The 24679-nt window shown below is 43.2% G+C and overlaps 1 protein-coding gene across 1 annotated transcript in view; it reads right to left on the reverse strand.

Moving 5' to 3' along the window:
* Positions 1–901: 901 nt before the first annotated feature.
* The window catches only part of DGKI (diacylglycerol kinase, iota), a 121375-nt gene continuing 97597 nt past the window's right edge, over positions 902–24679 (reverse strand). Inside the window, exons 27-31 of the mRNA XM_010566252.1 lie at positions 14182–14219; positions 12504–12624; positions 4877–4913; positions 2900–2999; positions 902–1482 (exon numbers count right to left, since the gene is read on the reverse strand). Of these exons, the coding sequence (XP_010564554.1) occupies positions 1366–1482; positions 2900–2999; positions 4877–4913; positions 12504–12624; positions 14182–14219 (413 nt within the window). The 3' untranslated portion in view covers positions 902–1365. The remainder of the gene's footprint in view (positions 1483–2899; positions 3000–4876; positions 4914–12503; positions 12625–14181; positions 14220–24679) is intronic.

Below are 24679 nucleotides of genomic sequence, written 5' to 3' on the forward strand. Positions count from 1 at the left end.
ACCTGAAGGTGAACGTTTTGTGTGTGCCTGTGTGTATGTGTGTTTGCTTTCTCTTCTTTTGTGGTTATAATCTTTGAGGTAAGACAGAACAGATGAGTACAGAAGACACGGCTGGCCTTTACAGCAGCTAAGCAACCTTACATTTCCAAGCCTATAGTGGGTAACGAGGGAAAGAGTTGCCGCGTGTCCTTCTCCAGTAGGATAGCCTCTCTGAAACTTTGTTCCCTTGGGGAATTGGGTAGTTTACAGGTTCAGCCAAAGAAGAATTTCCTATTATTCCCAGTGCGACCAGGGTGGTGCTCATTTGTTTGTTGACGCCAGCAAGCCTAGGCTGACCGCCGATGTTCTAGGTCTCCTTCCTACCTCTGGCCGTAACACTAAGGGGGACTGGTCCATAAGTCAGTCCATCAGAACCCCCTCCGTCTTGCACAGATCCCTCCCCAGTGTAAAACCCATCTTTTCAAAAGTCAAAAATAGCTATCAACTTTTAGGCAGAATCAGGTCGGTAATTATACAGGCAATGGTGGCGTGAGAAACCTTACTGGTACCTTTCTGCTCTGCTATACAACGTGGTGTTTCCTATATAACTCCTTTCCATACAAATGACTGTCTCATGAGGATACTGTAACCGTATACCCAGCAACAATGAGGAGGTTAGGTTTTGTTACTGCTGTAAGTCTAACTGTGCCCCACACCCTGGGAAACAAGGCAATAGGCAGAGTCCTCTCCAAAAGTGAGAAAACTCCCCGGTGATTGGGCACTGAGGATGCAGCTTCTGAGAGGACAGCGAAGGAAGGAATGCAGCCAGTGAAAACACTGGATTTTTCCTAAGGGCATCCAGAGCTCCTCAAATTTTTTGCTACTGCCTGACCATTTGTGAAGACTTAACGCAGAGATAAAAGGTACTATTGAACTGATGAGAAGTGAGGGGAATGGGAGAATAAAAGGAATGCAGGGAACTGTAGGTATGGAGGAGGGCCTGGTTGGGTATTTTAATGTCCCAGTTAGTTTGGTTCCCCCACACCCTCTTTTCTCTTTCCTTTTTTTTTTTTTAAATAAATTGTACAGATGAACATGGGAGAAGTTCATGCTACTTGCTGGAAGCAATAAAGGTAAATTTCCGTGGCCCATGGATTCCACAGACCTTTGAGTGTCCCGCCTCATCCATCATGGGCTAACTTATGGAACCTAACTGTTCCGTGGCAAGACTCAGTAGCCCTTAGAAACTGGTGGCATGTCCTCAGGTATTTTCCATGAGAGTCAGAGACACATTGATTCCATCAGCTTCTTCCTCATACGATGCCTGAGTGCTTCAGGTGCAGCCTTGCGATTTCCAAGGATCATCATCTTCGATGTTTTCAGACATCAGACTGCTGTCTCCAGATCCTCATGTGAAACCATTTGGTAGTTTTGTCGACTCTCCAGGTAGGAGGCCAGATCTGGGTCACCAGCTTGCTGAGCCCTGTCACGAGGGGTCTTACCCTATAATAAAGAAACATGAAAAGAAAGTCTTGTGCTAACATATTTAGAAGAACAGATGAAAGCATGACCTGGAGAAATTACTACAGGAAAGACAGAAGCAAATTTGGAGAATTTACTTATTTGTTGTACAAGTTGGTGTTAAGTTTTTCTATCAGTCATGAGATTCTGAAGATTTTCTAAGTCCTTGTGTGGTTTAGGACAAATCATGCAGTTCTGCAAGAACATGCTATTTGATACAACACACAGAAGGGCTCCCATGCTGGAAGGAACTGATTTTTCATTCTAGGGCTACAATCCCCATGTGAATGAATATGACACACAGTACTATAGCTAACACTTGAAAAGTGCAGTGCACTTCACAGACTACACACTTTGCTAAGGATGTGCAGAGAGAGATGTTCAACACCTGAGATGATTTCAATGTGTCCCATTCTATCTCAAGTACAAATCGTTTTTCAGTGCATCAGCTTGCTACTCTATTATCTGAGCATCTTATGAGTACTGTTAAATTGGACCACAAGTCTATGAAAAAATATTGGAAACTTGTTAAAGTATCTCCACAAAAACAATCCTGCTCCTTGGATTTCTGGGCAGATGAAGATTAACAAGTCAGAAACCACTTGTCTGGATTTCAGCTGTTGTGGAAATTATTTTTCGCAATGTACAGTACTCTCATCTGAAAAAGAGATGATCTTTCTCCCCCTTATAGGCTACCCCATACAGCATAACATGGTAGGAATTGTTTTTAATTGTCTTGCTGCAGCAAAGGTGCTTCTGACTCTGCAACCTAGAGATCCAGCCACCTCTCAGCTGCTGACCACAGGATGCTTATGTTCAGAAATGCCAGAAGGGCAGCGTCTGGACCATGTTCCTAAGTGATCAGGTTGTTGTATTGACAGAATATTCCTAGGGTTTAATTTTGCCCAGACTTCTTTCTCAGCCAAGCGTACACCAAGAGAGGGTTGTGGTTAGTGTCACATGAGTGAGTGTAGGCAAGCAAGGGCAAAAGAAAATGGTTAGCCATGCTCACAAAGCAAGGCAGCCACAATAACCAAGCCTCACAGATGCTAAGCAATCACAAACCAAGGCTCCCCCAGGTGGTCCTTGCCCACAGGCCTCTCTTTTGACCACACAAGAGGAGGATGCTGTGCCGTGGAGACACCTCATTTGCACCCAACGCACCGAATAGTTTGAGGCCAGGCTCTCACTGTGGTGAAGATGACCCACGTTGGGGACTGAACTGAAGTCTCTTGTACTTGTTTAAATCAATACAGTTTTCTAAATAAAAATTGCTTGTTTAAAAAGAGCTGCTCTTGGCACACACGAGGAAGCCTCAATCGTGCAAACAATAGGGACGGATGCTGATCTGTCTCGCTTGGCTGCAGTATTTTATAACTGGTTGACGGGGCTGGGTTACCTTGGAGTCCGTCTTTCTCAGAGAGGCTCCTGCATCCACCAGGAGCTGGCAGACGGCGCGGTGGCGCTGGCAGGCTGCCTTATGTAATGCTGTCTCACCCCTAGACCAAAGTACAGAAACCAGCAGTGAGACACATCACACCAATGTACATTTACGAAGTATGAGGTGCAGAGGACAGACAGAGAAGGATGCTGCATTTCTGTGAGGTTCCCTCTTGCTGGCAGAGGTAGACTCGTGCACTCTCTCCCTTAGCATCTACATCCTTTGACTCAGTAGGAAAGCCTGCAACGCACAAATAGCAGACGGAGAACTTCTGAGGGGTGGGAAAGAAACATGCACAGGTTTATGTATTCAAAGGACTGAATGTCACGTTCCCATCCAACCACCAGTTCTGCTAACTGCTGCAAAGGCAAACTAGCCACATTATTTCACAGCAGGGAAAGCAGCAACAACATTTGTTTCTTCCTGCAATTCCGTTCCTCAACCTCATTCTTGGACGCATCCCAGAAAAATCCTGCTCATCAAAGACATGACTGGTGCACTTGCTGCCCTGGTTCTGATACCCTGCTCTCTTGGACGTATGAGAGCGAGAGCTGTGTTTTTGTCTTCCACTGCTGGACTGGTGAGCTACTGGGGAAGTTTGAATACATGCTTTTCAAAGGAGAAGGCTGTGTAGTGGGAGCAGATTTATTGCAATGCTCCTCACTCAGACTGGGGCTACGTGTAACAGGATTCTGAGACTGACTGTAGTATCAAGGTTAAAGAAATCTATCTAGATTTGCCTACGAAGAGGAGGAAAGTATGCTCTGAGTGGGTTGAAAAAGTGTCCTCAATACTAGTATCCAACAAGTAGGGCCATTACATAACCTCCAAAATAACAAATGACAAGAAATACATGTAGTAGGACAAATTTTGCACCTACCTACCCAGAAAGTCAGAGTGCCTAAAGGAATTTCAGCCTCAGTCCACGACAGGGCAAGTTGAAATATTGCTAGGCAACCTTCTAATGAATCTGCCTCTGTTGCATGACAACTAGATTCAGAATGGGATACTATTCGATTTCCCCCTAAAGATCAAAAGACAAATTCATGCTGCCAGTTACGGCTTGAACCTTCCCTTTTCAAGAGTTAGCGGTAGAGGGACCTTTGTAAAGGGAAGCCCTCATAGCCATGTTCACTTGCACTTTATTTCAGTAGCTGTGCTATGGTACTGGATGAAGAGAAACAGACAGTCCATCCAGACCCCATCATTCCTGGACTGCACACATGCACCTTGTGCAGAACCTTTCTGGTGTTCTCTGTTAGCAGAGCAGGGCACTGTGGGATGAGGAATGGTAGGTTTAACCCCTATGAGAAAGGCAACTTTTGCTTCCCATATATTCCATATACTTCCCAAGATTATTCATGCTTCCCTTACATACTCTTTGTGACACCTTGATTATACAAGACGTAGAGCAGCTGGGAACTGGAAAGTAAAGGCTTTTTTTTAATAATAATAGAGGTGATTGAGGTTCTAAGTACTTGAGAGAAACCTTCAACTGCACAGGTTGTGGCCACGTGGGACAGCTAAGGCAGAGCACCCTGGATGAATCAAGAAGGGACTGAAGAAAAGGTGTAGACCAAGAAAAGTAATTTCCTGACTTCTGGAATTTAGTCCTCAGGTTGGTCCCTCAGTAACTGGATGCCAGAAACATCAAACCACAATGCAGGACTTGTATTCCTCTAGAAAGATTAAGGAAGTATGGGAAGCAATAGAGGGGAAGTCCTTTACGGAATTCAAGAAACATTTGTTTTAGGCCAGAAAGTCACATATGAGGTGGTTGTTGTTCAGGTTTAGGGGGCCTTTTGTTTGCTTGTTTGATTTTGAAGAGCTGTGCCATTTTACAAGCTTTTTTATTGGAAAGTTTGCACTTGAAAAACAAGAGAAGTCTGCTAGGCTAATGCACATAATGTGAAGGGCAGGGTAGGTTGTACTTACGTTTCACTGTCTGTCATGTCCAGTAATTCAGATGGACCTGCAAAAGACAGTCAGGTATGTCATATAGCATTTGTCTGCATGGCTAGAAGAGTACGACTACCAGGAGAAGACTCCCAGTGCAAATATGTAAAAGAAGCCAACTGAAAGCTCAACTTGCACAAATATGCCAAACTTCAAGGTAGTATTTGCTTGTGCGAGCCCTTGCACTAGCAAAATTCTGAATGCACAGTCACTGCTGGAGTGTCAGCACCAGGGAGTAGCAGCCTCTAAATTATACTGGGAATGAATATTCATGGAGTTTATTTTCTCACTCTTCACCTTGCTCAATTAAGTGGTTCACATAAGTACAGTGCATTGAAAATGCTGATATACTGGAAACCCTGATATATTGCAAGTTAAAATCTATTGTTAGTACCAGAGGGAAAATGTCATTAGGAAGTTGAAATTAGCCAAATTCTGTCCTGAATGACATCCCTGTGCTACTCCATTTAATAGCATTATACAGAATGTAGATCAGGGTGGAATATTCCCAGCGGTCTTTATATTGATATGCAAATCCTGTACTCTACTGGTTAGCAATGATCAGGAAAGTAAGATTAAGAAAAACAGAAAAGATTTTTGTTAAGTGGGACAAAATAATGCATTTATGGTAATGTTCTTTTGTCCTTGATATTCACCTCAGGCAGATGTTTATAGCAGCAAATTCCATCACTGAATTACAGTGATATGGAAAGACTAGGGTCTGGGTAGCATTTGAAATGACAAAAACTTTTCCCTTTGCAGTCTGTCTTATTATTCTTCTCTCCACTGCTCTGGAGCATAGTGCCAGATGGTATGGGGCAGTTAGCAAGGGGAACAGTGAAACTTTACAGGAATTTTCCTTCCTGTGCATGAATATTTCTCTTCAGCACACTTTGACTTTGAAATTCAAGAGTCCTCAAGAGCTTACAGCACATCTCACCTGAAACTGAGGAATTTCATGCTACTTGCTTATAAAGGCCTACACACAACCTCTCTACACTCCTTTCACTCTGAGTGTGCGTCAAAATGGGTCAGAGCAGCCTGTCTCTCCCTCACTGCCTTAACAACATACAGATGCAGTATCATCAGGGGCAGCTAGCTGCCTCGGCTGCTGGAGCTGCAGAGGTAGCTCCTTCACTTCATCTTCTGTCATCAGGAGAAAGGGGTGGTCAGAAAAGTAGCATGCTTAGTCCCCAGTGCACAGGGCATTACATACCTATCAGGGCAGTTCTCCAAACTCATTAGCCACTGTCAATTTTTAATGCACAGCACCCTGACTCTACCACCACACATCCTCATCTCTGCACGTGGCAGTTATGTGTTAGCTCCTCCCTATCAAAAAGAAGAATCACCCGCGACCCCTGAGCTCCCATAAGCATGAAGAAGGATATAGGGGGCTAAGGAGGGCCCCTTGTTGAGAGGAAAGAAAGATAAGGCCTGAGAAACTAAAAAGAAAAAAACCCCACAGATGAAAAAAATACTCCTTTACACATTCCAGGAGAAAATCATGTCCTCTCAAAAATAAAGGCAATTCCCCATGGCTTGCTGGAATACGGCATCCCAGTGACAGGTAACCAGGAATGGCCTGCAGTGTGTTAGAAAAGATACTGCCAAGTAAACTACTATTTCTGTTCATGGATGGGACAAGGAAGGTTGCGATGCAAAGGTGGAACAGGGTGGCTGGGCTGGCTGCATTGGGCATGGAGGTACTTGCCCTGATAAGTGGAAAAAGCCATTAAAACATTAGGAGGAAGGATGGAGAGAAGTTTGAAGAATATAAGAGAGAATGAGAGGGAGGAGAAGCTGGATCAGGGTGAGTCTGGAGAGCTAGGAAGCCAAGGGTGAAGGAAAACTGGTGTGGAGCAGGAAGAAACAGCAAGGCTAGGGGAGAGGAGCTGAGGACTGAGCGGGCAGCCTGCGAGTACAGACCTGAGGAGGTGCCAGGTACCTCCTGCTTGTGTGCGAAGGGCGCTCTCCTGGATACTGTCCCAAATAACGTATTTCATGGGAGTGCCCCAACTCCATCCCAGTCATACATACGGGGCAGATATTGGGGTTAATCGATTAGCAGCACAACATGGTACCAGGATTCATTGGCTTCATTCTTTCTGGCCTATCTCTGAAGCTGAAATGTCCCAAGTCACACACAGCCTGAGCTGTGTCCTTTACTTCTTTATTTTATTTTCCCTTGTGCTTCTCTTAAACCATCTCACGCCCTCCTCTTAATTCCCTTTCCCCTCTTTTTTGGACCTCATTTTTACATCAGTCTCCCTGGCGCTGCCAACCGACCATTCCAAATCCCCCTCTGCCCCGGGACAAAAGCTGCACAGATGTGGGAAGGGCTGGCACTGGGAAAGCTAACGGCACTGTCATCCTGACCCAGCGGGGAGGCGGCTGTTTTACTCCAGGACAAGAGGCAGAGAAAGAAAAGGGGACCAAGGCACAGAGAGAGAGAGGACAAAATAACCCAATAGAAATCCGGAAGGGAAATGCATGAGTGAGATTTCTATCAAGGAAAACAGCAGGGGAGGAAATAAAAACAAAAGATAGAAATGTGTGGAGAGGTGGAGGGAGGGTAAAAAAAGAGAGAGAGAGAGAGAAAGAGAGCAAGCGTCTTGGGGGCTAAAGAATGGCAGGATGGGGATGGGGGGGGGAACGAGGACATGGGGGTGGGGGGAGAAGTTCGCATGAAAGGAGCTGAAAAGCATGATACACTGAGGGGAAGCCCAGCTGAGACCACTCTCTTTCCTTAACATCTCCGATAGATTGTCTGTGTAGAATTATTAACTTTTTTCCTTCTCTCCTTCTGCCCCCTTTCACTCCACCAAAGCCCCTCTCCAGTTTCTCAGGAGGCAAAGCAGCCTGAGCTGGGGATGGGAGGAGGGAAGGGAAGGAGACGCTCAAAAGCAGCTGCCCTTTAGCTGAGCTCACTGCAACATAAAAGAGACACTAAATGACCATATTTCGGAGGCATTTCCAAAATATACAGCACCATGCAGTCCGAAAGGCCTCCGGCCCACAGCACACCCTGCCCTCTCCAATGGATGTGGTTACAGCTACCCCCAGGAGACCCACAGTATTAACCCCTGCCAGTCCCCTGTCCTGTCAGTCCTTTGTACAACTGGGGAAGAAGGGTATTTACTTTAAGCAGTAACGTCGGACATTATCAGCTTTTCTGGGTGTTCATCTGTCAAAACCCTCTTTGTTTAATAACTTGATTGAGGTTGTTATCTGGGGGACAAAACTGGATTTGGTCCCTTACCTTCAAAGAGGGAGTATTTTTACAATAATAGTAATCTGCAAAGTCAGAACTATTTCAAGCCTTTCCCCAAGTCCTCACTCCTCATTTTTACCTGATGTGAAGATTAACAGTGTCTGGTTTTTACTGCTAGCATCTTTTAGCTCAGAATTTCCACTGTAATAGGGTTATGGGAGCATGCCTTCCATCGTGACAGTCTCTCAGTCATGTTGACCTAAAATTTGGTAAACTTGCAAATTAAAATAGACTGTTTTATACCTTGTGCCTTCTAGGAAGCCTAAGCTGTTTTCTGCCTAGGCCCCTCACAAATGTCCACCACCTTAAAACAGTCTGCAAATCTAGACATACCAGCAAATGTCAGGTAAACTCACTCTCCCTCAGTGTTGCTTTCTGGTGACGACTCAAACTTTGCCCCTGACATACATCTCTGTCACAGCTTTCCAAAAGCCTTCTTTGGAACTCCTGAATCTGGTCAGGATGCAAATCCAAACTCGCCAATGGCACTTCACTGCTGAATTTGCAGCGCTAAGAGTAATGAAAGCATCATCTTTCTTACCAGAGGATGGTATCTAGTGAAGCAAGGACATTGAGGTTTGAGGTCACAGAAACGTTCAGGATGGGATGCTCTACTGACTGACCGTTCCATCAGAAGTCCCCACCACAAACTCCTAAGGCAACTGTAAACATCTTTCCTCTCTTCTGTTTAAAATTAAAATACCCTAGATGAATTACAGACTTCTTGCTTGTCTTTTGAGCCTCTAGGGAAGAGGAGAAGACAAGGAGAAGGCAAACAGAATGTCTTGTATAATGTTTATAAATTATAAATAGTTCACAACTGCCAGATAAAGACTCCAAGCCAAGTTTGATTCCAAATACAGATAATGATTTAGGAGGTCCTTTTTCTAACAGACCTCCTTAAGCCTTCCTTAATTCTGTTTGTGTTAAGCAAGTAAACAGTTAACTCTTCTCTAATGTGTATGCATTAGGGTGTGAGACAGTTGCTGACTGGAGCAATAAACAGATGTGGTTCTGATACCTGCTGAGTTTGGCCCTCAGTTTCTAGCTATGTGTTTCTTAGCCCAGCTACAGACAGATCTTAAAAGGTGACCCTCCTACTACAAGCAAAAGACCCCTGATTTGGGAAGGCAGTCTTGAACAACAGACAGGTCTATGCATCTGCCCTTCCTGCACAGGGGATAGAGAGAAACTGTTTTGCAGGAACAGCAGCCAACACAACTGTTCATGCAGCAGTAAGCAGCTGTTGTCCTGACACCTACTACATTGGTGCTTCAGCTGCTGTTCCAGGCTTGTGTTAGTCCACTGCTAAGTATCTGGCAACAGTACACAGCAGTCTCCTTGTGTGACTCACCTCTATTTTTTCTAATTTGAGAAGGGCTATTTTCCTCCCCTTAACATCTGAAATCATTCTGATCAAGATCTCAGAATAACCTCGTCTATTAATGTACCCTGCATGTTTGCAGAAGCATAAAGCCATCTCCACAAAGGACAGCCTCAGCATCACTACACCATTTTCCCTCCTTCATAATCCCAGTGCTATGGGCCCCACTCCTGTATCGCATTTGATTCACCCCACTGTTTTCAAACCAGGCAGTTAAAATTCCTGGTACAGTGGTTTTTGTCTTGTCTTGTTTTGTTGTTGTTGTTGTTGTTGTTTTTTAAAGATACTCAGAAGATCTTCCCTGTGTGATTAATAATAGGTTTTCTCTGCTGTGTGCTGGAAGGTATTTTACAGTGGAACTCCTTAATTAATATAACTATCTCCAGTCATGTATGGGAAGCAGACAAACTACAGAGGAAGTGTGGCTGGGCAGAGGTAATTGCCAGAACAGGAGTAAGACTCATTTTTATCAAGGGTTGATATTAGCAGAGATGAGAAGCTAGATATAGGGAAGGCCTCAGATATTAGTAGCATTGGATTGGGTCTTATACAGTAATTAACGTTGAGAAGATGCCAGATGCCAGAGAACACAACAGAAAAACAAGGACATTATGATGATGATGATGATTCAGCAAGAGAGCTCGTTTGTGACTGAGAAGTGCCCAGGGTAGAAATGAGTTTCATTAATTGCTTGGTGGGAGAAGAGAGGAGGCCTCTATTAGAGCATTGTCCCACGCAGTCTCTGATCCCTGGAGAATGTTAAACGAACAATGCGTTTGGAGAAGCCCAGAGGACGTATGTCTGGAAAGCTGCAAAAGCTTCCTGCCATCCTTGGGGATAAAGGGGGGAGAGAGGAACTGAGCTGACATTTGCTCAACCTTCTGGTTTGTCTTTGTCTAACAGTCCGTAATCCCTCACATTTCTCTATTCACTTCAAAAATTCCCATGGATTCCCTGCTCACATCCTTACCAGCTTAAATGATCTCATTTTAAATCTTCACCAAAGGAATGGTAACTGGGTCAGACTGTGACTAAGTTAAGGTATATGTCTCTAAGAAAAATCCTGGAGATGCAGCCATGACAGTGAATTGGCACAGGTCACATGCAGTGTGAGAAAAGACCAGAGGCAGTATGAAAATTAAGTGAAATTATGTCTGCCTACAGAACTCAGAGGCACATATATGCACTGTGACTAATGAGATAATCCAGAGAAGTTAAATAGGAGGTAGAGTTAGCACTGGTAAGGCTTGTTAAACTGGTGAGAAAACTAGCCAATATTTGGATATAAGGCCAATTGCACTTAGCTACCCGTATGTAGGTATTTATACATAAAAGAGTGAAAGAGAAATTCAGCCCCCCTCAGTCAGATATTTAGGGCACAGTTCAGCTGCCCACACACAGATATTTTGTGCCATTCAATATGCCTACGGAACAAGCCTTGGGATGCATTTGGAATGACAGGGTTGCTTGCTTGGGCTTCAGGTGCCAGTCCAGCATGGGTCTCCTACAGGCCTTGTATGTTATCTTGTAGACCCATGCAGATGTCCTGGATATCCAAGGGCAAATTACATTAGATAGCTATGTTTAGCTAAATAAATGAAGTGCACAGGTAACTGTCAGCTAAATCACTTGCTGGGCTCCAATGACTACCTTGACTAGGGTTGCCCTTGATCTAGTCATCCAAGAAGTCTGCTGCTATCAGAGATGCTCTCCTCACTTCCATCTGGCACTGGAAGAGGACAGGTCTCCTCCAATACCTCTGCCATACCTGAACAAATGAACTGAGGCATAGATCTCTGTTGACAGTACAGGGACCCACAGATTACCTGACACCTATATGTAAACAACTAAACTTAGGAGTCAAGCTCGAGCTAAATCCCACCCCAGTTAACACAAATGTTAACAGATGGATTCTTGTGTCTTTCCCGAGTTGTGCTTTTTTCTTCTCCCTGCAGTAATTTTTGAGCATTAGCTAACACTTATTCCAATTGCCAGAGGCAGTCTCTGTGTTTAGTGCTCACACTGCTGCTGAAATAATATAGCTGATTTTGACATCCAGAAGTCGAAATAGCCATTGATATTTTGAAGAGGGATCAGAGAAGAGTTACAGGAATGTTTAAAGCACTAGAAAACATTTCCTACAGTGCAGAAAGCTGATCACTGGGACTTTAGCTCTGCGTGCAGAGCAGTGACAATATTACTGTACCACTCTCCAGCAACCAGCGAACAAGATTACGGTAGTTCGACAGGCAGAAACTCCTAAATGTGACTGCCTCAAAAATATGTACACACACAAATTGCTGCATAGCCTGTGTAAGCATGCCTTCAATCCTGTTACTGACAATGGTAAAAAGATTTGAAAGGAAAAAAAGGAAAACGGCATGATCACAACCTAAAAATGTAAATATAAAATGGAGATCATAAATTTTTGTTATCGTGTGGTCTTGAATGTAACATAGTATTGGAGGGTTGGAAGGGAAGCTAGGCAAATCCAATCTGGAAATAAATGCATAGGTTCCTAACCAGTGTGTTATTAAATACTGAAATAATACCAATGGTTGGATAGGCTGTCCATCCCTGTAAATGTTTTAATGGAGATTAGACGCTTTCTACAACATACGCTCTAATTGAAAAACAACTTAGTTCAAAGGATTCCTATGCCATAGGTTCTAACTAGAACACCGCACTGCTTCTTCACAGCCCCCCAACTGATGTAATTGTGAAAACACCCACGTTCCTCAACAGCTATCTTTAGTTTTGTTTCTACAATTTCCCTTTATCTGGAGCCATCCACATTCCTAGTCTCCTGCTCACACATGCTGCAGGTGGACGTTTTGCTGAGGATGACCACAGATGAGCGAGGGCACTTCCAGCAACACGGTGTGGTTTTACCTGACTGGCACTTGGCCGAAGTACAGCTCTTGGTGGCTTTGCCCACTGTGACTCACCATGCTCTAGGATGTATTTCACAATCTCGCCATGCCCAGTCTTGGCAGCATGGTGTAACAAGGAGCAGTGATCAGGTCCTTGGATTAACAAATTGGCTCCTTTTTTACAGCATTCTATGAACTGGAAAAAAAAAGAAACAAAACACGGAGAAGGATAAGATAGGAGGAGCAGAAAAACAAATATGCAGGCAAATTATTTACTAATTTTCATAGGCGATCAGTACAAAAAAATGAATAAAATGAAATAAAATATTACTTTAAAGCCAGCTTTTAGGCCCCAATGAAAAAAATATCTGAAACTAGAAGTATTGACAATTATATGGGTTAAGAAGAGCAGTTTGTACTTCCTAAACAATGAGGCATTGCTACTCTACTGGTGATGAATTATTACTTGCTAACAATGCTTGCAAACCACTTCTAGTGAAGCAGTTGGGATGTTTTAAAATATATGTATTTGACAGAAAATTCTGGCTTCTCTACTGAAAATTCCAATTTCTTCTCTGCGCAGGAGACAAACACTTTCTGAGTAAACCAGAAAAATCCAACTCAAAAATTGGCAGGGAGGTGGGGTTGAGCTGCCCCAGATCTCCCTTCTCACTCTCTGTCCCCTACCCGGGGCTGGTGGAGGGGGAAGCGCTACGTGGGGTAAGAACAGGCAAGAAACAGCAACTGGCCAGGTCGCAGAAATGCTGCAAACTCGGCGGGGAGTGTTTGCAGTGCAGATCACTGCAGAAAAGGGAGAAAGGATTGCGACAGTGAGGCATCATTTATGATGCAGTACATCCAAAGAAGGACAAGAAGTTTCCCTGTCAAAGCAAACACAGGCAAAAAGTTTTCTAGAAGCGGAAAAGGGACAATAGTTTTTATGACTGCTGGTTGAAGGACTGCTCCCTAGATGCTGCAGCCGCAAGTGCAGGGTTGGAGGTATAGAAGGGGCACCTGCAGGCAAAGAGTTGGCCTAACAGTACTGTCATTTTTTACAAATGGCTCCAAGCTGGCTTCTCACAGATAAAATTGCAATCATTAATCACACTCCTCATCCAGATTTGAGGGCATGTTTTCAAATCCTGATTTGGCTACTGAAAAATGCAGCCTGAATAACTGTCAGACGTGGAACTTCAGACTTTGGGCACAAAACATTTGTTCGTGGGCGCCTTTTCCTCCCAGTAACTAAAAATACCCAAGACACTGCATGTTTTGAGACATCCATCAGATGATAAAACAGCAAGCTGAGGTTTGTTCTACCTGGTCTGGTGATTGCTTAGGTAGAAGTTAAGAAGTCTCTAGCAACTCCAGGGGCTCGGCCCCCAACCTCACTGCCGTAAAATATCCTTTACTGTGTAAGGCTGTGTCAGAACTACCCTGCTGTTCACTGTTGCGTTTGCCAGTATAGTAATTTCCCTGTTAGTGACTGACACATTGCTCTGTGCAGCGCGGTATGAATCCTGGGCTGAAAGGTGCTGTCTAACACCAGATCCTATTCACTCGGATTTCACATCTCACCTGGCTGATGTATTCCCCTAATATTCAGGGTTTCCTGGAAAGGCTGTAAAATGGCACTTGCCAGCAGTCCCTACAGCAGTCTGTTTATGTTTTGAGCAGAGGTGTGATAAAATTTACAGTATATCAGACTTGCAGAAAGCCATGGAAAAGCGGACACTCAGTGCTCTGTACTTACCTTCAGCAGATCACCAGCTATGACTGCCTGTAAAAGTGCTGCAAAAGACAAACAGAAAACTGTTAGGCAGAAAGCATTATGCATGTAGCCTCACAGCTGAGAACATAGCTCACAGTATGTGCAAGTTAAGACCAATGCCTCAACCCACTTGCATTCTCATATACTATCAAAACCAATGCGAATCCTGCACTGGCAGGTACATGGAAGACTGCCCACGTTGCACGAAAGCTGTAGGGACACTGAGCCAGCGTTTCTGATGCTGCCCTGGAACTGCATGCCTCTGTCTGAATTTTTGCCTTGGGACACTTCAGGGACCTTTCAACAGTGTCCACAGGGTGGGCCCAAGTGTCTGGCACCTGGGCTGTCACTGAGACGTCAATGTCAAATACAGAGAACCTGAAAGCATCCCCAGACCTCTCAAACTTTATTCATACTGACGGTGGAGTGGTCAGTCAGTCTCAAATGCACTGAGAGTCTCAAGCTGCAGATGATTAGGTGGCAGAATAGAAATTTCTTAATAATTATTTGTATTAGAAAAACATCTTGACATGCCAGTGGGCAGCAAGTCCTCCAGGTTTGGCAGGCAGGGTCAAACCCAGAGCGGGAGCCAGTTCCCCGCTTTTTAGCCTTTGTAGTTTAAACAGGCACAGAAGGAAAGAGAGACAAAGAGAGGCAAAATGAACAAATCCTTACAGCAAGGCAGGGCAGAGCTGTACACAGAGCCGGGAGCTGCTCACTACCCGCTACTGTCTGCCGCGTGCCCGTTAAAAAGAAGGAGGAAGGCAAAAGCCTGGGACTCTGTATTGCCCTATGTATAGGCTGCATTCAGCTCAAAACACCATGGTGGCAAGTAACCACAAACATGAGAAGTCGTTACAAATCTACTGCTATGCAGCTATTTCCTCCTTTTTTCCTCCCTCTCCCTATCATGATATATATAGTAAAAAACAATTATGAATAATCTTTCTGGGAAAGCACTTATTTGGTTTGCGTCTTCGGAAAAGCATTAAACATCTGCCTCAGTTCATACTTCTTCAAGAGTGCCTAAGCCCATTTCTATCTTCGAGTCTAGGCAGGCAATCAAGTTAAGCATTTGCTCAAGTGCCATCCTTGATAAGGATGCCAAAAGCTCACGTAGGGAGGAACAAGGGGAAAAGAAAACCATAGTATAGCCCTGCCTCTGAAAAATAACACACAGGAAACTACACAGTGTGAATGCCATGAGGAACTTGTTACGGCTTCAGAAATGATGACACATCCAAGCCCAACACTGCAGAAGAGGAAGGGTGTGCAAAGACGACTCGACAAATGTCCCTTTCTTTGAAAACACCTGGGGTTGTGCTTGGCTTTCTGGTCTCAGCAATGCCTCATGCCCTGACCATGCAGCAGTGGGAAAAGCAAAAACCCAGTCCAGCGAAGTTCTGACTTGGGAAAACAGTAGCAGCAATTCTTGTAACACTGGATTTAGGGCAGTTTTACAGTGACCAATGAGTTAAACTAAGTCCTGCAAATCCACCTGGCATCTGTGGGAGCGAGGGCACAAGGATTTGAGGAATGCAAAAAGACAAACATCAGCAGGTAAGAGCTAGAACTGGAAAAATACACGTACATCTTTTCTTCAGATTTAATTTTCAGTGGTTTACATCCCTCTGTTTTTTTCCCAATAGTTCTAACACTGGCTCAGCCCAAATTAATAGCAGAGCAGAATTTAACCCTTGTGTCATTCATTTTATGTTTTTCCTCCTTTTTTTCTGATCTGGTTTCACTGCCACATTTATTCTGTGGGCTACTGCAGTCTGGACTTGTATAAATGTTTTGCTCTCCTCACACACACAAAAATCAAATGAACTGGTGACACTAGCTTTTCTTTGCCTTCTACATCCAGTATTTTAAGACATGGCTTCCCTGAAGTTACTTCCTAAGAGGCAGAGATACATTTTCTTATGCAAACCATGCTTAGGATTATAGTTCAGAAAAGACAGGGGAGAGATCTAGAAAACTATGAAGTGAAAAGAAAAGCCTGGCAAGCTGTCAGAAATCCTCTACGTTGAGTATCCGTAACCAGAAGTTGGTTTGGTGATAAGGCTATTAGGATAAAGCAGCTCTAAAACACATTCAACATAATTAGACCAATCTTTTCCTCTCTTTCCTAAGCCTCCAATCCAGCAAAGCATTTAGGCAGGTGCTTAGCTTTGAGCTAATCACATTCTTTTCACCAAGTCTACCTGCACACTTAAAATTAAGTGCTTAGCTAGAGTAGAACCTATTGCATAGATGAATACATTACAGATCAACAAAACCAGCTGGCATAACAAGCAGATTAGACTACAGTAAAATAATTCAGTGCTGTAAAGCCAGGATGCTGGAAGACTTAGAAGCTATTGAACTAGAAGTGGAGGAAGGTTCTTTAGAATAGGGAACACATTTACATAAACATATGAATATTGCTTAGCACACTAACCCCATAAACCCAAATGGGCCTGCTGGGCATATTGAGGAGGAGGGTGAAGATGGCAAAAATCACCTGGTGGTTAAAGAGGTGGTAAAACAAGCAAGCAGATGGCATTGACAAGAGAGAGCAGACTGAGAAATTGGACAAAAATGCTGTTAACATGCAATGCCAGGCTAGCTTAAAATTAAAAACATTAAAGTGAGAATGGTTTTATTTCTTCTGAGAAACACTGCACGGCTGGTGCAATATATAACATGAATTATGCAACTGTTTTATCATATCATAAAATACCTTCAGGTCTTAAAGATGCCTCAAAAATTACTTGATTTAATAAATATTTAAATCAGGTCATTATTTTCTCAACTTCTCCTAAGACAAGCTTTTGTCATGACTAGTAAAAATGTTTTATTACCTTTTTCATTTATTTAGCAAGCAGATTTATGGCAGATGAAAGGTGACAGCTTGACAAGACTGGAGACTGAAGTGCTCTGTCCATATAATGAGGAAGCACTCAGTCTGCCACGGTGGTAGACTCCCCAGGCTGCCTTCTCGGCGAAGCTCAACCCTCTCTACCAGCACAGCCCTGCAGACAGCTCCTGCTCCATCCCTGACCTCTCTGGTGAAACTGCCAGCAAATGTGTCAATCACTGCCCAGGGTGATGGATCTTGACAGAAACAATTACCTGCTAGGATATGGACAGCCAGAAATGCAGACTATGTATGTAAGAGCTGCTAGAGACTAGCAACTTTTAGCTTCCACTGGGTGAATTTTGAGATGAGGTTCTAACCACCCATGTGGGCTAACTTGCAAAAGAAACCTCATTTTAAAAAACCCAACAAGCAAACAAACAAAACAAAAAAAAAAAAACAAAAACAAAAAACCCCACCACCAAACAACAACAACAACAAAAACCAACAAAAAAATGTACACTTGACTTATAAACTAAATATTGAACAGCTACAAGTGGATAATGCACTAACAGAAAAAAAGCCATGTTAAAAAGGCTGCTAATTGAATTCTGGTAAGGCCGCAAGCTAGTGCAGCTTAAGACACAGGAAAAACACCTACCAGTACATCCACACATGCCAAAAACAATACCTTTCCTGTGGTATGCATCACTCATGTTATTTCTGTGTTAGTGTCCACTGTTTCTACTGGAAACAGCTGGTTTTATTTCATATTCTAAAAATATATGTTAATGTCACTGAGTTATAAGAAATATTTTTGTTTCCCAGCCATAAAATTAACCTACTAAATCACAGTCGCTCTCTGGTTCTGCATGTGAAGTCAGCAGCATTAAAACAGCACTGCAAAATCAGTCATTAAACACCAGGAAACAGAAAACAAAGGAGTGAGGTATTTGTACCCAGTGACTTCAGAGGCTGCAAGATGCCTAGGAGACCTCACAGGGCTGCCTGGATGGTCAGAAGAGAAAATAACCCTCCATAGAAAGCAACCTGGCTTCCCTGTAACAGTTCCTGTTGCACATCTCCCTCCATGGACTACAGAAGTTCTAGGGAAAATAACCTCCAACTTGCAGTATCTAAATTAAGAGCCAAACTAAGAGAGGGGATCGTTCAGAATGGCATGATGCCAGGAGACATGTCTGATCCCTGCGAGAAGGGCCACCAAACAAGGACAAAATGGGGGGGGCCTCCTTTTAAAGGTTTCCAAGGTATGATAGTCCTGGGACCAGGCAATGCTCAGGGTCTTAGAAATTTTGGGAGCTCTTTGTATAACATACAGGTGCAGCATCAGAACACCTCAAAAATGTAAGGCTAACAAAGACAGACCTACGACTGCAACACGTCAAAAGAAAACAGCAGGAGAGGTGCAGAAATCATAGCCACCATCTTGCTCACTTCAGAAGCAATGAAAATTCGCAGAAGCATCACAAGTAAGGAAAACCTCAACCAATAAGTACTACTTCCCACCTGCCCTGCAGGAAAATTCCCTATTGATCCCAAAGCTGCTGATCAGCTTAACACCAAGGACATAAGCAGGGCTCAGCACCAGGCTACTATCATGCCAGAATTTTGCTGCAAAACACTTTCAGAAAGAACATGGAGAAAAAAATCTTATAAACCCTTGTAGGTGACTTCTCATGATCACAAGGTTCTTTGTTTAAAGTAGGTTGACATGGAAGATATTTAATAAGTTAGTTAAATAATCATTAGTGAGTCAGTGAGAGGAGTTGGCTTTCACTGGAAAGGATCTCAAAGAACACTACAGTTCTGCAGTCTGCCACTGTCAGTGGTACAGGAATAATATGAATAACTTTTACTCACGTAAAAAGACACGAACAATAAATATCTTCCAGGTTTTCCACTAGTGCTATACAAACTAAGCCACAGCGAACGCTGATAAAAACATATGGCTATTTTGAAGCTTTCACCATCGCCAGGCAATTCTTTAGTGAGGGTCTAAGAACTGTCACTTGAGGGAGCAGAATTATGTAAAACTATGTTTTAAAGTATAAGTAGCACAAAAAGGAGTTGTCACATCAATGAGTAAGATGCAGCCAGTCTGAGATCTATGAATGAAATGCAGTGTGAGAGCAAAGTATTATTTGCAATAATACATCTTACCATGGGTTAAAAAATACCAGGCTAACAATGCATCTGATCAGTGTATGACCATGGAAATTAAGCACATGGGAAATTATGGCAGAATTCAACTACTGTAACACCAACAGAATTAGGGCTCATAAAATCTTTAGTTCTTTCAAAAGACACAATAAGACAGCTGATGATCTGAAGTGATCAGGACCTTGTAAAAACCTGATTTATCAGGCAGTGCCTGCAACTGTCCAGCCCTTCCTAAGACACTGATTCAGCACTTGGAATTGATATGCCATCCGCATTTCAGTGCTGGATGTTTCTTACTGGTTAGAGGCAGCTAATGAAAAATATTAGACGTTAGAGCTTTGGTGTGGGGTCCCCAGAATTTGAGCCTCAGTGTCCACCACCATCTCCTGCTAGATTTGCTCAGGGGAATGACTAAGGAACACCCCATGAAATACTGCCTCGTTCAAACCTTGTTGAGCTGAAAATGAAGAAGAAACTGCAGCAGAAGGTGACATCATCAAATTTCTTGAGAGTTATTAAACTTCACTTGGCCTATCATTAGCTTCCAGAACATTTCCAGCCCTTTATTGCTGTTGTAGACTTTGTGAAATTAATAGTCAGAAATTTAAAGTAATTACTGCTTTACACATTGAGAAGTTAAAAGCTGACCCTGACTAGAAAAGTGCTTTTACGCAGCTGGAGTCTTCTGAGCTGTTAAAGATCAGCATTACAGAAATGATAAGAAAACAAGCCCTCATTCTTAGTTTCCCACTAGTTTTATAGAAATCAATAATAACTTCTATTTCAATCACTCAAAAAGCTATGCTCTCAAGTGAGTGTGAAGTCCATATAGATTATCATTCAGAAATACATTCTTTTCTCTGTAAACAACAATTTGCTTGTAATAGCTTTGTACAATCCAGTAAAGATCAAATCTAATATGAAAAACTGACAGTAACATAACTTACCCAGAAATGTACAGAACTGACTTTTTTCTACTCTAACCATGATCTTCAACCTTGGCCTGCAGATGAAAGGGGCGAAGGACACCCCAGGGAACTGGTTTGTGGACTACTTCCCTTCCAAGACATCTATGAAAAACAAGCGTCTAAGATACAGAGCCGCACATACACCTGACATTTCTGAAGGGTCTGCCAGTCCCATAGAAAAGTTTTAGGCATCCATGGTGAAGAAAGGTTGCAAATCTCTGCATTTGAGCTTTTACAAACCCTTTACCTCTTCCCAATATTTAATCTGCTTTTACAGTTAAAGAAACCCCCCCCTTTAAAATATGTATGCCAAACTGTCCACATAACTGAGAAATTAAATTACAGAATTAATAACGCTTTGTTGGAATAACTGTGAGCTCACAGGTCTTTGATCTACAGACAATCTCAAGTCTCACCAAAGCTGATGATGCTTAAACTTTTCTCTTTGAAGCTAAGCTGAGTGGAAGGAACAATTAAATGTTTCTTCATGTATTTTATGCACCTGCAAGTACTGGAAGCAACTAAAGATGACCACGAAAAAAAGTAAACAAAAGTTAAGCCTTATGGGTTGAGGGGTCGAGGGGTCTCCCAGATGCTGGCAAAAACTCCAGAAATAAATGGTTAAATCTTTGTGCGAGTATAAGAGAGGCAAAAGGCTAGCAAAAATAAAAGCCGCAAAAGCGAAACATCTACTGTGCACACTTGCTTGAACTTCTACACAAGAAAATCGCTGCTTCTGTGTTCACTGAAAAAGGACAAACAGATGTCAAAGAACAGAAAAAAGCAAGCTGGCACTGAAAAGGACAAACATCAAACAGCTGTCTGACTCTTACAATCAAATTTTCCCCCTGACAGAGTGGGGCAAAGGTCCCTGAATATAGGCTAACTGGTTGGGCCAAAAAGCTGCACCAAGCCCCTGTAAGGGGACTCACCCCTTTGGAGCCTGTTATTATAACAGCGCACAACTTACGCGAAGATAAGGACACAAAGATTTGGTCCTATCAAAACCATCAGGACTGAATTTTTCCTTACAGCTGTGCACAGGAAAAAAAAAATGTCCGTTTTCATGAGAATACCCTGTAAATACAGCTGGTGTACTGATGGGGAATCTGCCTGATCATAAAGCTTAGTAGTGCTGTTTGATGGCAAAACTCTTGGGTATATCCGAGTCAGGTGTTAACATCCATCTTATTTTCTTTTTATTCTGATTTTTACCTCCACATTGAACTAAAGCTGCCATACAGTAAAATAAAAAAAAAAATTCTTGCACCAAACAGAAGAATATTTTTGCACAATTTTTAAACTTTGGTGCTGAGCAATCAAAATGGAACAGCTTCAGCAAAAAGATGGCTAACGGACCAGGAGAATCAGTCTCACATTTCAATGCTTAAGAGGACACATTATAACTAAACAAGGGGCATTTTGATGGGGAACTTGATTGCCTGCAAGCCTGAAGAGACATCAACTTATAAATGCAATTGTAGCTTAAAAAGAAAAAAAGTCTCTCACTAACCATTTTAGAAAGTCTAGCCTTCTACGTCAGCAACACCTCTTTCTAATCTAACATCAGCCATGAGAAAGACGATGCTGGTGGTCTACATCTGAAGCAGCTGCCTGGCGTGGCAACGGGGAATGGGGAAAGGTTCCTGGACTTGCTAGAGGAGTTCTGCCTCAGCCTAAAGACTGCATGAGAACCATGATGGAAATATGACAGCAAAAATATATGCAGTTTAGAGGCTTCCTGCCTAGAACATGGTATCTCTCGTGCTGGCTAAAGCAAAGACTCACTGATTTTTAAAATTGTTCCAAACTGTATCTGTTTGCTGCCACTACCCACTGCCCTAAAGAAACAGGTGGTAAACAAGATTTCCCCACAGGATTTCAGCTTTGGGAAAGGCTTAGGCTTCTTAGGGAATCTGAGAGCAATGGCAGGAGTCTAGGCAGCTCACGACAGCAGTGCTGTGAGGCACTGCTTCCATGAAAGACAACCAAATAAAGAGCCTGAGAGCTCAAAATGATCCCAAGAGACTAAGAAAACCGACAGTGCGGCAACCTGCTGCAACCAAAAGCTTAAAAGCACATCAGCTGAACAGCAGCCAGACACAAATGTCTGATGACTATTCAGCAAGGGGAATATTATGAAGGCCTTCACGCAGCATCTCGAGCTAATCCATCTGTACAGGAAAGCGTGTGCATAAGCACGCATTCTCCTGTGGTTTGAGAGACACTTTTGAAGCACGCTGGCCCTCTGAATAAGACTTACCTCAATAACATCTATTTCTAGGATTGTGTGAAGAGCTAGAAAACCTTTCTAAGCATTTGTGGGTTGTGCTTTAGTTACAAAAGCACCACATCCTGCGCAGGTTCAAAGGAGAGAACTGACACAGTTTTAACTGCATCTGTTTGCCTAACTTGGGAACAAGACAAAAATTTTAACATGCAAAAAATCATCTATTACTCAGGTGGTTATAAATATGTGTTACAAACCTTTTCCTTTTAAGGATTTTAGATTCAAACATCAGACAGCACCAAACCACTGTTTAGAGAGGGGGAAAAAAAATATAAAATAACTACAGGGGCTTGCTGGAGGGAAAGAAAGGCTAAATTCTCACTTACACAGAAGTCCCTTCATACAACTCTAGAAGGATAAAGAGGCTTTCAGGCAGATGTAAATTACACTCAAGCTGCCTTTAAGGCCCTATTTGCACTGTCAGAGTAGTTTAAAGGTACTTTGATGCCAATTAGAGTCCACCCTGAATCGTTTATGTGGCACTGGTGCTGAACTGAGAGTGAAGTTGATAGTTAGGAGTGGAAGTATTCAGATCCTAATGCCAAACTTTTCCGTTGCAGATAAGCTAAGTACCATGTGGCAGACATCATCACTTTTTTCCTTTCCTTTTCCCTACCACCATTTTTATTTTAAGCCAAGACAGGAACAATTAACGTCATTTTCAGGAGCGATGTGGTGGAGGAAAATGTCTCTGATCAAGTGAGAACACAAGGCAGGGAAGACTTTGGCTAAGTAATGCAGCCACTTTATCAACAGAGTGGCATTACTTTGGCAGGAAGAGAGTTCTAGGTAAAATCATTAAGCAATGGCTTATTTTTTATTTAAAAATAAAAAGGATAGCAAAAAAAGGAACATTGTGGGCCGCGCTGTTCCTCCTCCTTCCCTGACTTGGTGGGCCATTACTATCAGGTTTTTGCCACTGCAAGGCTGGTGGCAGTGCCTCTGCCTGGTAATATCTAAGCAACTCTTCCTCAACAAGCTAGGGCTTCACAGTAGCCCTGTAAAGAATCTGAAAGTCAGTTCAAGCATTTGTTTTCTGGCCAGAGTCTTTGGTGGGTGGAGCGAATTGGTTTCTTGTTTCACTTTAAGAAGTTGCCACTCTTATCTGACCATGAGCAGCCTGCACCAGAGACAAAAAAAAGGAGTGAAGTAGGTTGCAAGGTTACCCAGGGCTTCCACTTGAAAATAGGTGCCCTGATTCAGACAACACATTCCTTACTCCTGCTTCCTCCTGAGGGGAAAAGAATAATGGCAGTGGCCATCTGGAAAGAAACGTTCCCCAGTTTTCCTCTATTACTCATTCAGATGCCCACATCTGCCAGACGTCTCCCTCCCAGCTGCCTACTGACCCCTCAGCCTGCTTAGATATGATGAGAGCTGGCATGTAGGCACCTTTTAAAGGTTGTGGGCAGAGAGGACCTCCCTCAGCCTTAGAGAAGTGCTCTGACAGAATGCTTTCTCTTGCTATGGGTACCATGGGTCTGCACTGATACCAGCCTCTGCTGAGCTGAGAAGTAAATGAACGAACTCAGAGCAGATCCCCAAGCAACTGTTGGCTCAGCTGGCCACAGACATACTTTCAAAACAGTATCCAGGAGGGCTTTCTTCCCAAAGTGGCTAATTAATCAAAATAAATACCTGCAGTCAGGAGCCCCCCCACCGTACTGTCTTTGATTTGTTCAGAGAAAGCATTCCAAGACATCTCAATTTGTTGCTAGGTAAACGGCTGCAACGTCACCCTGAAGAATACAGCTTCTCAGCTGGAGCTGTGTGAATCCATCCTCTCTCTTTTGAAGGAATCTGTGTACAAAACAGAGGTGCCTTTTTTTTTTTTTTTTTTTTTTTAAATTCTACCAGCACTGAGGTGTTTGGATTCACCTGTAGTACCCTGCTCGTCCTTTTATTCAGGATGGCAGGATGCTTAAAACACTCTTGAGCTGAACGTCCCTTTGCAGACTGTGACTAGCAAGACTAGTGGGCAGTAGCTCCAGAAGGAAGAAAGGAGGTTGAGAGAGTGAAGTCCATGTTCCCACAGGCCACCAGAGACAAGAGGAAATCCCATGTATTGGAGGTCCCAGGAAGCGTTCTCAGCTCTGGTGCTCTTTCCTGGGGCTCCTACAGCCACCTTCCTCCTCATATCGGTTCAGACTTCCTCTCTTTAATGGAGCAGACAGCACTGGAGCAAATACTATAATGCAC

The sequence above is a fragment of the Haliaeetus leucocephalus genome, unplaced genomic scaffold (genome assembly GCF_000737465.1).
Source record: "Haliaeetus leucocephalus isolate CR32 unplaced genomic scaffold, Haliaeetus_leucocephalus-4.0 Scaffold206, whole genome shotgun sequence".
Taxonomy (NCBI): Eukaryota; Metazoa; Chordata; class Aves; order Accipitriformes; family Accipitridae; genus Haliaeetus; species Haliaeetus leucocephalus.